This window comes from Petaurus breviceps, unplaced genomic scaffold (assembly GCF_028583685.1).
Source record: "Petaurus breviceps papuanus isolate PSGF00001 unplaced genomic scaffold, PetGlider_PUasm1.0 90734, whole genome shotgun sequence".
Lineage (NCBI taxonomy): Eukaryota > Metazoa > Chordata > Mammalia > Diprotodontia > Petauridae > Petaurus > Petaurus breviceps.
In genome coordinates, this window is record NW_027187327.1 from 10466221 (window position 1) to 10481117 (window position 14897).

The 14897-nt window shown below is 35.7% G+C and overlaps 1 protein-coding gene across 4 annotated transcripts in view; it reads left to right on the plus strand.

Moving 5' to 3' along the window:
- Positions 1-1438: 1438 nt before the first annotated feature.
- The window catches only part of COL12A1 (collagen type XII alpha 1 chain), a 145590-nt gene continuing 132131 nt past the window's right edge, over positions 1439-14897 (plus strand). For 2 of the 4 annotated variants that reach the window (XM_069067009.1, XM_069067011.1), the window contains exons 1-3: positions 1442-1552; positions 11407-11523; positions 14059-14202. In XM_069067009.1, the coding sequence (XP_068923110.1) occupies positions 1480-1552; positions 11407-11523; positions 14059-14202 (334 nt within the window). In that variant the 5' untranslated portion in view covers positions 1442-1479. Of the gene's footprint in view, positions 1553-8351; positions 9480-11406; positions 11524-14058; positions 14203-14897 lie in introns of those variants that run through there. The other 2 variants (XM_069067010.1, XM_069067012.1) reach the window with 2 other exon arrangements.

Genomic DNA, 14897 nt, shown 5'->3' on the forward strand with positions numbered 1-14897 from the left:
CCCCTGGGAATTTGGTATGTCTATTTGTCAGGTATTTAAAACACTTTATATCAAGGGAGGAGGATACTCTCCCACCTCCATCTGTCACAACAAACCAACACACATACACACACACAGAAATGCACAAAAGGAGGAAACCATTCTTATGGGAAGTGTCAATAATTTGAAAATATATTGTTCGATTTTGTCAACTTATTTTCTTAGTTAAAGAGAGCTTTGATTTTTGGCTCCCTTTCTGGATTCCAAACTAGTGTTCCCTAAAATGACAGCCCCTCAGGAAAACAATCAAGGGGGGGGAATACCTTGGGGTATTTCCTGGGCAGGAGCAGTTCCCTTGAGTTTTCTATGTGGATTGTTTTTTAGGTCCTTCAATAATTTATATACTGTATGGTCTCTTTATGTTTTTTCTCCTGGAACTTTCCCAATCCAATAAATAACCTGGGAATTTTTATTTGCAGTAGATTTCATTGTATCTCTTTTAAAAATCAGCATAGCTTTCTTCACAAGATAGGGCAAATTAGAATAGATATTCTTTCTCTTTGACCATAGCTAGTTAGGCTCCATTCACTATAAATGAAGAGTTAAATCTAACCAGTTGTTGATAACTATAACTACAGATTTTTTTTTTTTTTGGAAAAAAAAGATCTTTGGAGAACAGGCAAGAAGATCTCTGCCTTTTCAATTGCGTGGCCTTGTCTTCTTTTTAGAGCTATTTTCCTCTCAGCTTGTATAAACGAATGATCAGATGTGAAAACAACACTGCTGGAGGGATGTGTCAAGTTTCAGGCTTTGCCTTACATACTTCTTTATAATCTATTTCAGGCCTTAAAGAGCCACATATTTGCAAGCATTACAAAAAAGGGGGGCGAATAGATTTTTTTTAAATTAAATTTTCCAAGCTATCCTGAGACCACTAAAATATAGTTAAATAAGGAGTTAAGAAACTAGGAAATAGAAGCCGAATAGAATCCCCAGCTGGAAGATACATTTAGTTGACAGAGGGATAAAATGACCTCTGAATTAGCCATCACACTGCAGGATGAAGTCATGTACAGTTTTCCAAGTTTTTAACCCGGGGCTAGTAAGTAGGATGAATCTTCAGGAAAAAAGGACGGGCTTTAACTTGAATTATCCCTCAGTACCAAGATTAACCGCTTGCTGATGAACTCGATTTCCACTACTTAGGTCACAATGAGTGCATTCTTTATTTGCTGGGCTAGACCACAGTGCTAGATTCATGCATGTAGATAGATGTGTTTTTGTGTTAAATGGACTTCCAAGTCTGGCAGTTTTAACCTGGCCCCAGGGAAGAGGTAGGGGGGAGAGAGGTGGGGAAAGGGAGGTGGGCAGAGGTGCTCAGCGCTGGAGCAAACCCAGGGATCTGGGGAGCTCCCCAGACTATGGATTAGTCCTGACACTTCTCTTTGCACTTTCTTCAACGCAGATCCATTCATGTGGTTGTGATTGGAGAAGGCCACCATGAAGATCCGGCTCCATTCAGCTTTCGCTGCTGTATGTGCAGCCCTCCTCTTATCTTCGATAGAGGCGGAAGGTAATGATCCCCTTTGTTGCTCGTCGGCTTTTCCCTTGAAAGGTTGATTCAGAATTTGAGAAAGGGAAAAAAAAAAGAATCGATCCAGTACTTGTCTTATTTGCTTGCTCTCCGTTTTCGGTGTGTTGGCTCTTTCTATCGTGATTTCTGTCCCTAAGAGAAACGCCTCTCTTTTCTTAAGGTTTGTTTATTTTCCTGCTGCTCAGGACCGGTCAGCTCTTTTGTCTTGCTCGTTTAACTCTACACTCTCGTTTGTGGGTTTCTCGCTCGTTCGTGTGTCTTTGGTGTGCTGTCCACACCACCTTTCCACTGCAGCCTCCTCGGAAGGAATGGACCCATTGCGCTGGAGCCCAACTGAAGCTGCTATCCTTCCCCTGGCTCCTCTGCCTGACTTTACAGCTACCTCTCAAGGAGAAGGCGCCTGTGCAAACACGAAGCCGCCGATTAATAATCAGGCGCCCCAGAGCGCTGGCACCCGCTCTCGCGCGGCTGTTAATTACCTGGCTGAGTGCTGCGAACTCAGTCACATTACACAATAAAGTACTCCAACAGAGCCTGGCTCCATGCGTCTGTGTGTTTTGCTGAGAGTTGAATGCCTCGGCTGGCCAGGCCTGGAGAGTGAGTCACGGATGCAAAGGCCACAGGGGAGATTGGGGGTGGAGGGGATGGGAGTGCCAAGCTCGGGGCTCTCGCTACTGTCTTCCAAAGCCAGCCCCGCAGGGGAGTTCTTCAGCTGCGGTGCCCGGGGGCTTCCCCGGCTCTGAAGCACGTGGGTCAGCCTCGGGGAGGAGCCTTGGGCGCTTCGGGATAACCCAGCCTCTGTCTAGCCAAGGCGGTGCGCGGCTCCTCACAGAGCACACTGAAGTGCGCGTCAGTTTCCGCCTCCAGCAGTCTCTGGCTGAGCGGATGGATCTAGTGTTAGTGCGGGACCAAGTGGAGATGAAGGAGTCTAGTGTACCGTCCCTCTTCATTTCTTCAGTGAGAAACGCAAGCCCTTTTGATTTGAACAGAAAGGAGAGGGTATCAGTCCTATTGATTTGATTGAAACACTAGATACTGGCTCTCTGAAAAGCAGCTTTTCTGTTCCTGCCCTCCAGGAAAGCAAAGTTTCCCTCTCGGCCTCCAGATTTTTACTTCAGTTGCCTGTACATTGTGTCTAAATCTATCCCTGGGAGCCATTTTTTTTTTGCCGGGGGTAGGGGGAAAGAGAAGTGGATGAGAAGAGGGAGAGAAATCACTAGTATCCTTAAAACACAGGTCTTGATTATGGAATTTACTCAGTGAGGTTCCCCATTCTCCCCAAACTCTTGGAAGGGGACTTGATGGTCAGCCTTGAAGAACAAATTCCAGTCTTTGATTGGATTTCACAAAATAAGCCTGAGGTGGGTAACTTCTGCCTGAAGAACTCATTAAGATGTCTTTGTCATGTGAAAATCTCTCCTTTAGTGAATTTACCAGAAGAACTAGAATATTAGAATGTTAGACAGAAAAGGTACCTTAAGGGATCATCTATATTTTATTTGGTTTTCATTGATTTTGTGCCTCGACCTGCAAAATGAATGCTTACACAAGCAAACAAAGCTGCATAATAATCAACTAACTCAGAGAAAAATGAAATCTGTTTGGTTGTTTGTCCAATCTAACCTCCTCTTCCCCAATACCTTGTGGTCCCTTCATTGTAAAACTGAAATTTCACTAGATCTGTAAAATGAGGGGAATTGGTGATCCCTAAGGTCTCTTTCAGCTCTATTGAGTCTATATCAAGTTTTATGTGTAGGCCACCTAGGTGATGCAAGGAAAATGGTGGATACAACATAAGGAATATACATTTGTTTGATGTTATAGTTGTGTCTATAGGGAGCTATTAGATGAATTAGGGAGAAAAACTTTTCTAATCTTGTTTCTTGAAAGTGTAACAGGAAAGAGGGGTTAATAAAGTTGTCCTAGAAGGTACTAAATGAAAGTTTATTGTTTTTTCTATATATATATATATATTACATTCTTAGGCTAAATGAACAGAAGGGATGCCAACTAACAGCACGTGGCATAGTTTTATAGTAGTCAATTGCAAGGGCTAGCAATACCTTTGCAAATTAGTTAAGTACTGTTTAGAAAGATTTCTGCATAGTGCAGAGCCAGATGATATTTGAGTAATTTATGGTTCTCTAACTCCCAAAGCATCCTGAAAATGTAGGGAAGAGCATAATGAATTCACATCAGTCACCTGATCTAAGACCAAATGGCCACTATTCCATTTACTACCTATGGACCTTTGAGCAAGAAGTCCCCTATCTGGGTCTCAGTTTCTTCATCTGTAAAATGAGAGTTGGACCAGATGACTTGTTACATACCTCTAAGATAAATCTATGTTTTTAGCTTTAACTGTAGATATTTCCATAGTCAAAAGGGCCCCAGATTGAGTGAATGTAGAGAACACTGCAGTATGTTAGATGGTGGAGCAATATTGGAGGGTCTGTTGGAGTTTTCTTAGGCTAGAGTTTGTGGCAAAGTAAAGCTCCTTATGTCACTTTACATCTCCATGTCAGTTATGCAGTTCATATAGTTGTCAGTTAGGGGCTTTTAAATTTCCCATTTCAAAGACTTGCATATGAAAGAAAACAGTTATGGAGACAGTTTTGCATTTTCCAGTACCTTTTATATGAATTAATTTTCTTTAACTTTTAAAAAGTTCTCAGAAAAGTTAAGGAAATCCATTAGATCCTACTTTGTGAATGTTTTACTGAATTCAGATAACTATGGATAACTATTTTGCACTGTAGCTTTTTTGAATCAGTTTTTGGTTGAAATTGTCATGACAACAGAGAGAATAAGTAAGGAATAGATGAAAATAAGTATGAGCAAATAGAGAGAAGGAAATTACTATAGATATTTGCAGCATGTAGTCAAGAATTTAACACTTATTATTTCTTGAAATGCCTCTTAAGATATCTTTACATAATTCAACGAAGTAACTAATGAATTGCTACAAGTATTTTTTGAGTATCCAAAAATTTTTTGAGAATTTTTAGGAAAATAGATTGGGAATGATGTGAACAGCATAATCAGAATTGGATCAGATGATGGGTGGCCTGTAAAAAGCATCTGAAAACAACTACTTTCCTTGCCACTCATTTTATTCAAAATTCTCTTCATGTGAATTGTCTCCAATAGTTTGCCATAGCCTTTTCTTCCTTGGGGGAGACGGTATTTCATTCTAGTAATTGCCTCTCAGATGCATCTTTTCTATCTTGTGTTTTGGGCAGGATTAATTTGTTGTTGGCATAGTCGTTCTTCATTTTTGGGGCCTCCTATAGCATAGTTGTAGGTGGAAAAGTAGATAGAGTTCTGGACTTGGAGTTATGAAGACTCATCTTCCTAAATTCAAAACTGGCCTCAGATACTTACTAGCTCTATGACCCTGGGTGAGTCACTTCACCCTGTTTGTCTCAGTTTCTTCACCTGCAAAAATCTGTTAAAAAAAAAAAAAGAATTAGCAAACCACTCTCTCTGCTGAGAAAACCCCAAATTAGGTCACAAAGAATCAGAAATGACTGAACAACAACAAAAGCAACAAATAGTTGTACTATGGTTATGTGAACTATGTATGTATCATATGTATTATGATAGCTCAGAAGTAATAGGATGCTCCAAGATGCTTAGCCTGGAACTTTTTTTTTTTTTTAGCAGTGAAAGGGATTGGTGTCCTTAATGTGGTGTTCATTGGGCACTTTTCATTAAAATATAAGCTCAATGTAGACTAGTATTACATAAGGAGGTACTGGTTTTTTTGTTTTTGTTTTGCTTTTTTCTTTGTATCATCAGATCTTACCAGAGGGCCTGGCACAGAATAAGCCCTTGATAAATGTTTGTTGATTGATTAACTTACTTTTAGACTTAAATTTACTCCTACCTTCTACTATGTTACCACAATCTTGGGACTAAAATACCAATAGTCAGTCTCATCCTCTCATCACATCAGTTGTACTTGCTTCTATCCATTCTTCATCTATCTATATTCCATCTGTATCTAATCATGAGTATGTTTTCTTTCCATTGTCATCACTGATCTTTATCATCAGGTTGTGTCCACAATTAATCTATTCTTGTCCACTTGATTTTCCCATTTCTATAGTAGTTTCTTCTTTCCTCCAATTTTCTTCTAGGATACATTTTAGACTTCTAGTGTTCCAAAGAGATGAAAATTTAGGGTGATTTGTTACTTTTCATTTTAATGGACCACTTGTATCCCAGTTGCTTTATAGACATTACCATATTACCCTTATAACAATACTTCCTTTGAACCATATGGTGTGACTTTTGCTGTTTATAGTATATGTTTTACTATTTTAGATAGGCATTTTAAAGATCATTAGTCAGTTTTTTCTAAGGATATTATTTCCTAGCTAATTGATGCCTCCAGGAGAATTAAATTGATCTAGAAGTTGAGATGAACTAACATTGCTATAAGTAAAAAAAATGTTATTTTAATATGCCTGATTTATAACATTCTTTGATAATTCATTGACTTTGTTCTCATCAATATAGATATTCCATCCAGTAATGCAGAACTCAACCTATCACTGACCATTTTGTGTGACTCTTGCCAATATCTTCTAATATACTACTGAACAAAGTAGAAGGCATTTCTATCCTACAGTACAAGGCTGACTGAATTAACAAACTTAAGTAGGTCCCTATTACTGCTTAGAACAAATACATACTTCTCTGTTTGGCATTTAAAGTTAATTTGCAACCTGGCTCCAAACTACCTTTCTGGCTTTATAGATTATTTCCCTATGTGTAATCTACAGTTGAGCCAAACCAACTTTTTGTATTGTTTGTCATATATGACATTTCATCTGATGTCACCATCTTTTGTACAGACTCTCAATCATGCCTGGACTTTTGTTTCACCTCATCTTTGCTTTGTGAAATTCCTCCTTTCCTTCAATGCTCAGCTCAAAGCCATCTCTTATTCCATGTGCCTATCCTGATATCCTTCTGCTAGTACTTCCTCACTCTGTCCACCATTACCTTGAATTTAATTTGCATAAATTTTGTAATACTTCTATACACGTTATAATAATCTTATTTTATCTCTTCCACCCACTTTCTTTCTCCATATAGCATAAAGTATTTGAATACAGTTTTGCATTTGAATGCAACATTTCCTTTTTGTCTTGGTAGCCCCAGAACCTAGCATAAAGTCTGGCACAAAGTTGAAACTTAATAAATGCTTGATTGATTAATTCATCAAATAAATATTTGGATGAAATTAGGTTCTTGATTTCCATGTTTAATGATCAGTTATTTAGGAAGACCAAAAATAATTTGCATTTTCTTTAAGCCTTTGGTTACCTAGTCTCAAATATCAAAATTCAGAGCTGGAAGGAACCTCAGAGATATCTTCATTTTACATGTCAGAAAATAGAGACTCAGAGAGGTTAAGAAATTGGCCCAAATTCATTCAAGCCCATGCTTGGAAGAACCAGGATTAGATCATAGGTCTCCTGTCCAACAATTCATTGTTCTTTTTGCCTCATAATATAGTTTTCTAGATTGAATTTGACATAAGGTCAGTTTAACAATGAAGTGAAAAAAGTTATTCTGATTGGTATCATATAGACAAAGTAATTGGTTTGTTGACAGAAATTTTTAATTTTTGCCTAATTATCTTGCTGCCTTATATTCCTGGCCTAAATGTATTTCTTAGTTCAATATTTCATTGGCTTTTGAATGGAAAATAAGACTCATATTAAGTTAATATTTATTGAATATAATTCTTACAAGACATGTTGTGCATTTTCAGGAACATGCTGAAATGCAAATAAAAAAAAATTCCCTTTGTCCATAATAGTGGATTGGAAAGCATTCCATTGTTAAGATAATGCCTCTTTCAGCTTTGTTGCCATGAAAATGAAAACAAGTTTCTGAAAAAATGAATGAAAACAAGAATTTCTCATACGATACTAATATTAAAGCAATATTTCAACTTTTCCCAGCCCTCCAACCCCTTTTTAGTTTACAAATATAACCATGATGTTTCTAGCACTAATTAGGAATTTTCCTTTTCCTCTTTTGCTGCATCTTGTTCACAACTGGTGCCTTGGACATCTCCTTTTTCTATAGATTTTGGATTCCTTTGATCTTTGTAGTGGCCAAGATGGAAGAAATATTTACACTTATTCTTTTTCTCTTGGCCAGCTATTCAGTCAAATGCAATAGTGGTCAAGTGTTATTGACCTTCAATCTGATTTCTATTATGATTGAGTTGTTTATGTGAGAAATGCAAATTCAAATGCAAACTCATATTTGAATTTCCTGAAGCAGCATTTTAGGACTGAATTGAAGATATTTATATACTATCTTTCCATATACTATGGAACAGACACAATTAATTAAATTTATTAGTCCTTTGCTATAGATATCAGTTTAACTACAATGAAAGGATTTATGTTTTGATATTTTAAAACTATTATATCTAAGGCTATGAAAAAATATTGGTTCTGGGGCGACCAGGTGGAGCAGTGAATAGAGCACCAGTCCTGGAGTCAGGAGGACCTGAGTTCAAGTTCAGCCTCAGACACTTGACACACTTACTAGCCATGAGACTTTGGGCGAGTCACTTATCCCCAATTGCCCTCCAAAAAGCAAAAAAAAAAAAAAAAAAGTAAAAAAAATTGGTTCCTAAAATTATTATTTGAACAAAGTATTTTTTTGAGCAAAAGCAGCATGTCTTAGTTGATATGATTTTAGACTGTAAGTTAGGAAGGCATAACTTTGAATCTTGCCTCTGATACAATTTACTAATTGTGTAACCCTGAGCAAGTCACTTAAGTGTTATGTGCCTTAGGCAACTCCTTACTAATCATCTAAGTCACCAACAATCAAAATTGTTTTTATGTCATTGGGCTACTTAATTTGTGGGTAGTAATAGAGTACAAAGGTCTCTGAATTTATAAAAAAGAAATTTCAACTACTATATATAATTATTTTGTAGTTAGCACACCCTTCAATCTTATGCCGGAATGTGTTCTGTACTAAAATAATTAACCAGTGAGTGAAAAACCTAGTCGTTTTTAAAAATGATATTTAAGAATTTATTTTCATTAATTCATGTCATTAAAATCAGTAAGTGAATATTCAATTACTGTCAAAGTCCTTTACTCCTTTTTCAGTTCATAGCTATGAATCTTTTATGTGAAGTAGTTTAGGGTGAGAACTAAAGATACCTTGCAGATTAGATAGTATTTTTTGGAACTATAGCATTGACAAGGGTTGTTGTTTTTAAAATCTTCTTGTGAGAGTTATAGTAGAGAGTGGAACTTGGAGCCCAAAAGACTTAAGTTCAATTACTGCCTGTGACACTGATTCATTTAATCTTTTCAGTGTTCTAAGCAATACTCTAAGCTTGTAAATTGCAGAGAAAGTGCCAACCTACACTGTTAGAATTTCCCATATCTAGAGGTTCTAGTTCCTATCTCTGTTATTCTTTTAGAGAAGATGAAATGTTATTTTCTTATGTGTGTATCTCAATAGAGTTTCATAATGTTAAACTTTTTCTCTTCCTCAAGTTGACTTGTCATTCTCACATGCCAACACTACAATTTTTCAAACCTGAAACATAAGATGATAACAAAATTTAATCAATGTCCGTTCTAGATGATTAAGAACAAATAAAAAGTTCTTGGCAGAAAAGTGGATTCACCATGTCCATCCATCTTGTCTCAGACTTTTCATTGCGGACTACCACATTTGAGTTTTTATGAACACGTTAAAAGCCTTTGAAATGTTAAAGACTTTTCCCTACAGTAATTTTTTTTTCAAGTTGATCTGGAATCCGGTCATTTGGATATCAAGTTGGGCTGCTGCCCTTCAGCACTTTTGCCCTAATGTCTCTGCTGCATCAGGTCAATTTTCTTCCAAGGTTGGTGGTACTGTTTTTCCATGTACTGATTTTTTTCAAAGCATGCTCAGGCCAGTTGTGTCTGCCTTTGCATTAAATTTGTCCTGAGCCATTGCTATTGGAAAAATATTTTATAATGATATTCTTAATGTGTGTATACTGTACTATTAACATCTCGTTGCATGCTTATAGAACTAAATGATGACCAGCTATTTTTTTTTTTAGCAATTTCATTATAGTAAATAGAATGTGAAATTATTAAACTTTGCATGTAGATTAATAGTCTAATCTCACTGCCTGTGTATGGATAGTAGGAAAAATAACATTCATTCCAGTACTACTGTTTCAAAATAATTGTAAAAAAAGTCATATCATCCTGGAGTTGGAAGTGAGAGTTCATTAAAGCAAGTGTCTGCTTAATTCGTTCTATTTTCGTTAAGCCATGTTATTAATATTGCATAAAACCTAACAGCAGTTAAATTATATGACTCATGTCTTAAAGCTACTACTATATTTCAATTGACCTCTATCTACATCTAAAAAGATTATCATCTTTCATGGAAAAGATAAACAAAAACTCACTCACAAAGAATGTGAGGCTTTCAGTCAGACTAGATCATTTAAGGAGAGTATGGCTGAAATCCACTTGACTTTGAGGACATGTTTAAAGAGTCATATTTAATATACTTACCATGCACTGACAGTGAGTCAGTAAATATACTGCATGATGAGGCATGAACATTTTAGAGAGAATATCATTATAAAATATTTCTGGAACGTCTTTGTGTAATGACCATTGTACATGGAGGCTTTTGTTCATTGTAGGACACTAAAAACAAGTCAACATTTCATTTACACGTGCATGATGCTGCAAAATGGTGTATGTAAACTTTTTCTTTCTGTACTTTTTGGTTATTCCTGTCAACTCCTACAAGTTTTTTTTATTTGCAATCATTTGTTCAGATCACTGATGGCTTCTTTACTGTTTTCTTTAAATTCTGTAAATAAATGTCCATAAATATACATTGATGTTGTCTTTTCATGATTAACCAATGTTTTGTAAAGGTCCATACTGGCATTTTAAGCTAAAATGCCACATCTAGTATGGGGTACACCTGCTGCAAAGTGGAAATAATAGTATCAGTTTACACCATGGAAATCCTACTGAAAGCTGGTGTAAACTGATAGAATATTTGTGTTATTAATGTTTGTATCATAATGTTGACATAATTTTAAATTATGCTAAAATTGGAAATCTTTTATTTTGGAATAACAAACTATGCAAATAATTGAGCATTCCTATACATTTCAAATACATATTTCCATATGAAATGTAGCATTACTAAACAAATATTTGGTAATTCCCAAGATTTTTCTATAATAGCAAAATTAATTCTGTTATCTCTGCCATGGTTTCAGTTTTCTTGAAACACAAACAATAAGAACATAATAATGCAGAGAAGCAATTTTAAGAGATAATCAATTTTTTAATGCCCTTTGGAAGAGAGTATTGTGTTAGCATTCTAAATTATCTTCTAGAATTGTAAGCAGGTTGTGATTTGGCATGCTTGTTCCAATTGCACCCAGCATGTAACAAAAGTCCTTAATTGTTACGTGAAATGTTTGCATATGTGGTTATTATCTGTGATTTCATTGTACATGTATCCAATTATGTTTTTCATCATGCTTGAACTTGCTGGTCATTCTTGAATGATTTAGCAACTCAAGAAACACATGTTCTGTGCTGTCTTCTGTGATATGTATACTCTTTGATGTTTTGTCATATTTCGTCAGCTTTTATTTTATTCTTTTCCAACAAGATATGTTCATATTTGTTGGAAACAAATTTATGCAAAGACAATCTTAGTAAGCTTTGCTCAACACAATTTTCATTAAAATTTCAATTTTCTGGCCTTCAAAAGTAACTAATACCCAATTTCTTTTCCAGTTGAACCACCTTCAGACTTGAATTTTAAAATTATAGATGAAAATACAGTTCATATGTCATGGGCAAGACCAGTTGATCCCATAGTGGGTTACAGAGTAACAGTGGATCCTACAACTGGTAAGTTTCATATAGTAGATCATGAAATTTCAGGGCAAGAAAAGACTTTAGAGATCACCTAATCCAACCAATTTTTTTTTTCTCCAGATTTAGAAACTAAGGCTCAGAAAAGCTAAGTAAATTGGATAAGGTTACATAAGCAATGAAGGGTAGAGCTAGAACTAGCTAGTACCCAGCTCTCCTGATTTCTCATTCAGCATTTGGAGTTCCAACATTCAATGATCCTATAGATTTTTTTTAAACAAAGATTATCTTAAGCTTGCCCTATTGAAAACTGATGTGTGTGTGTGTGTGTGTGTGTGTGCATGCTGACTGTCATATTGGAGCAACACTAATAGTCTTTAATTGCTTTTTATATATATTCAAACTTCTTGAATTTCTTCATTTATTATCCAATCGTTTAACAACTTAAAGGCTGAAGCAATGAAACTTGAAATTTAGAGGCAGCTAGGTGGTACAGTGGATAGAAGCTGGACTTGGAATCAGAAAGAGTTGGGTTTAAATCTTGCTTCAGACACTTAGCTGTGGTTCTTTGGGCAAATACTTTAACTTGCCTCAGTTTCTTCATGTGTAAAATAGGGATAATAATAGCACCTACTTCACAGGGTTATTGTGAAGATTGAGAGAACACATGTAAAATGTTTTGCAAAACTTAAAGTTTTGCTAAGATAAAGAAAAAATGTGAATTATAATACCCAGTGCCTCCAGAACCTAGGAAACATTATTACAAGATGATGACAGTGAATATTAATGTACAAAAATTGAGGAACAATATGTCTCTCTGAGTTGATTTGGGTGTAGTCCTGACTGGAGGCACTGAAATGATGATCTTTATAGACTTTATACTGTGATTTTTTGGAAAAAAAAGAAGCTATCCTTCTTGGTTATTTTTTTAAAAGAATTGTTTTTAGGATCAATTATATCATTCAAGTACAGAGAATTATCCTTACTTGTTCAACTTTTATGACCAAGATGCAATTGGGAAAGTATCTGCTTCCATTGACATTGGCTGGTTGGTAGGAATGTTGATGGCTTGGCCATGTGTGGTAAAGGGTGGGATCAAAAAGAATTTATCATAGAAATTGTTTGTATATTTTTTTGTTCTTAAAAATACTAACGGGTTAAAGTAACATTTTATGAGGGAATTTAGAAAGTGTTTCTTATTCTTATCAGTTCTATGAACTTGAAAGGAAGTGGCATATTTTCTTCTATCCTTTTGTTTTCTTTCTATCACATCTCTCACTCCCTCCCCCTGCCCCATACTTCCCTTTCCCTGCCAATAGCCCAGTCACAAAAATATAGTTGCAGTTACCCAGTTCATTCATACCAAAGTATAGCTGCCATTGGAAGGGGGAACCTTTTGGTTTCCAAGGGATGTTAGGAACATTTGACACTGTGTGCTGCCAAATTCTGATCCTAGAAGGTAGACTCTTGGCACTGCAGTCCCACACCTCAGTTTTTTCTGTTCCTTAGAGAAAACATGGAATAAAGTAATTGATATGGTGCAATGAAATACTTTGAAAATGGAACTTTTCATGCTTTTTTATTATAGGGAGGTTCACCAAGTGAATTATAAAGACCTAACAAGTACACATAAGGGATAGATTCCATATTTACACTTTGGGGTGAAGAGATGTAATTGCTTTTCACAAAAGCATTTTACCTTTTGAAGCTTGAATATGGCTCATGGATTCCATTTTCCTTTGTTACATCTCTGTTTTGAAATAAGTTTTTTTCCAACTTGGTTTGATATCTAATGTAAAAGTTATTTTATAACCATGAATATATATATAAAACCGACAAAAGAAGGATTATGTATAGTGGAGATCTGGCCTCGGAGTCAGGAAAACCTGGGTTCAAGTCCCATTTCCCACACATACTAGTCATGCAACCCTGGATAAATCATTTGTGTAGCTCCTCAATGCTTCAGGCAATTCTCTAAGAATGTAAATTGCATAGATTTTGCTCATCTGTATTTGTAGAAGGAGTTTCTTCATGTCAAGTTCCTTAGAGCAATGAAATCTTAGGATCATAAATTTAGAGCTGGAAGGGAAATGAGAGATAGTCTCATACAATCCTCATTTGTTAGATGAGGCACAGAGAGGTGATATGACATAGTAAGGGTCTAAGGAAGGATTTGTACTCAGTTCTTCTTGGTTCCAATTCCCTATCTATAATGCCATGCTGCCTCTCATCACTATTTCTCTTTCCTCTTCTCTCTGCACCTCCTCAAAGAAGAGCTGTGTTTTTCAAATTATACCTTTAATATATTATAATACGTTAATATGTAAGTTTCTGAATGTTGAATATGATTATAGGTCAGTAACTATATTGAATATCTTTATGTAATTAGAAGTTTTAATTTTGAAGGGCAAACAGAAGTCATATTTGTATGCCTGAAAATTATAAATTTCAGGTTTTGTTTGAATTTAACAAGGGATTTTATTTTTCTTTTAATTCTCTGGATATAGTTTGTTTAGGATACATATGTTGGAATTTAGGGTTTTTACTTCTAACCTTTTTTTTTTCTTTCAGATGGGCCTACTAAAGAATTTACCCTTTCTGCTAGTACTACCGAAACTTTATTGTCAGACCTTATACCTGAGATAGAATATGTCGTGACAATAACTTCTTATGATGAAGTTGAAGAAAGTGTACCAGTTATAGGCCAATTGACAAGTAAGTATTTGCAATAATGGTTTTTCCCCTACATTTTTTCTGATACAACTATTCAGGTTTTTTCATTTTCTTCTTATAATCACAATGATAAAAGAATTAGTGAAAATCAGCATTACCTATTTTATGCACTACTTGAAGAAGACTTTTTTCTTTCAGCTTAAAGACCTCATATAGTAAGTATCTTACCGTAGCCCATAGAGACTTAGACTTATGAATAAGCATAGGGCTGTAAATTTCATGTTACAATAATAGTAACCAACAAGAATAATTCACTGTGGCAATCAAATATGGATCTTCTAGTATATAGGAGGAAAGCTAGGTTTATTGCAAAGATCACTTGGACAAAATTTTCAAAGACAAATGATAGGCATTTGGCCTTGGGTTTGTAGTTGGGTAAATTTCCTAAAATGGCAAATATTTGGACATGGGACTTTGAGGGTGGGAATACAGTACTAAACAGAGAATAATAATTAAATGATAGAATGAATAAAGAAGTAGAGACAACACTTCTTAATCAGCAGTATAGTTAGAAATCCGAGGTCCCTAAGTGAAAATTTTAGAAAGGGCCTACTTTATTAGAATTCTCCAACCTCTGTACAATTCAGAGTGCATTTGTGTAGTAATGGTATGCATGGAAACTGTAAAAGAAGTTAATCCACAGGGGTTGGTTTCCTTATATGACCACAATTTGCTGT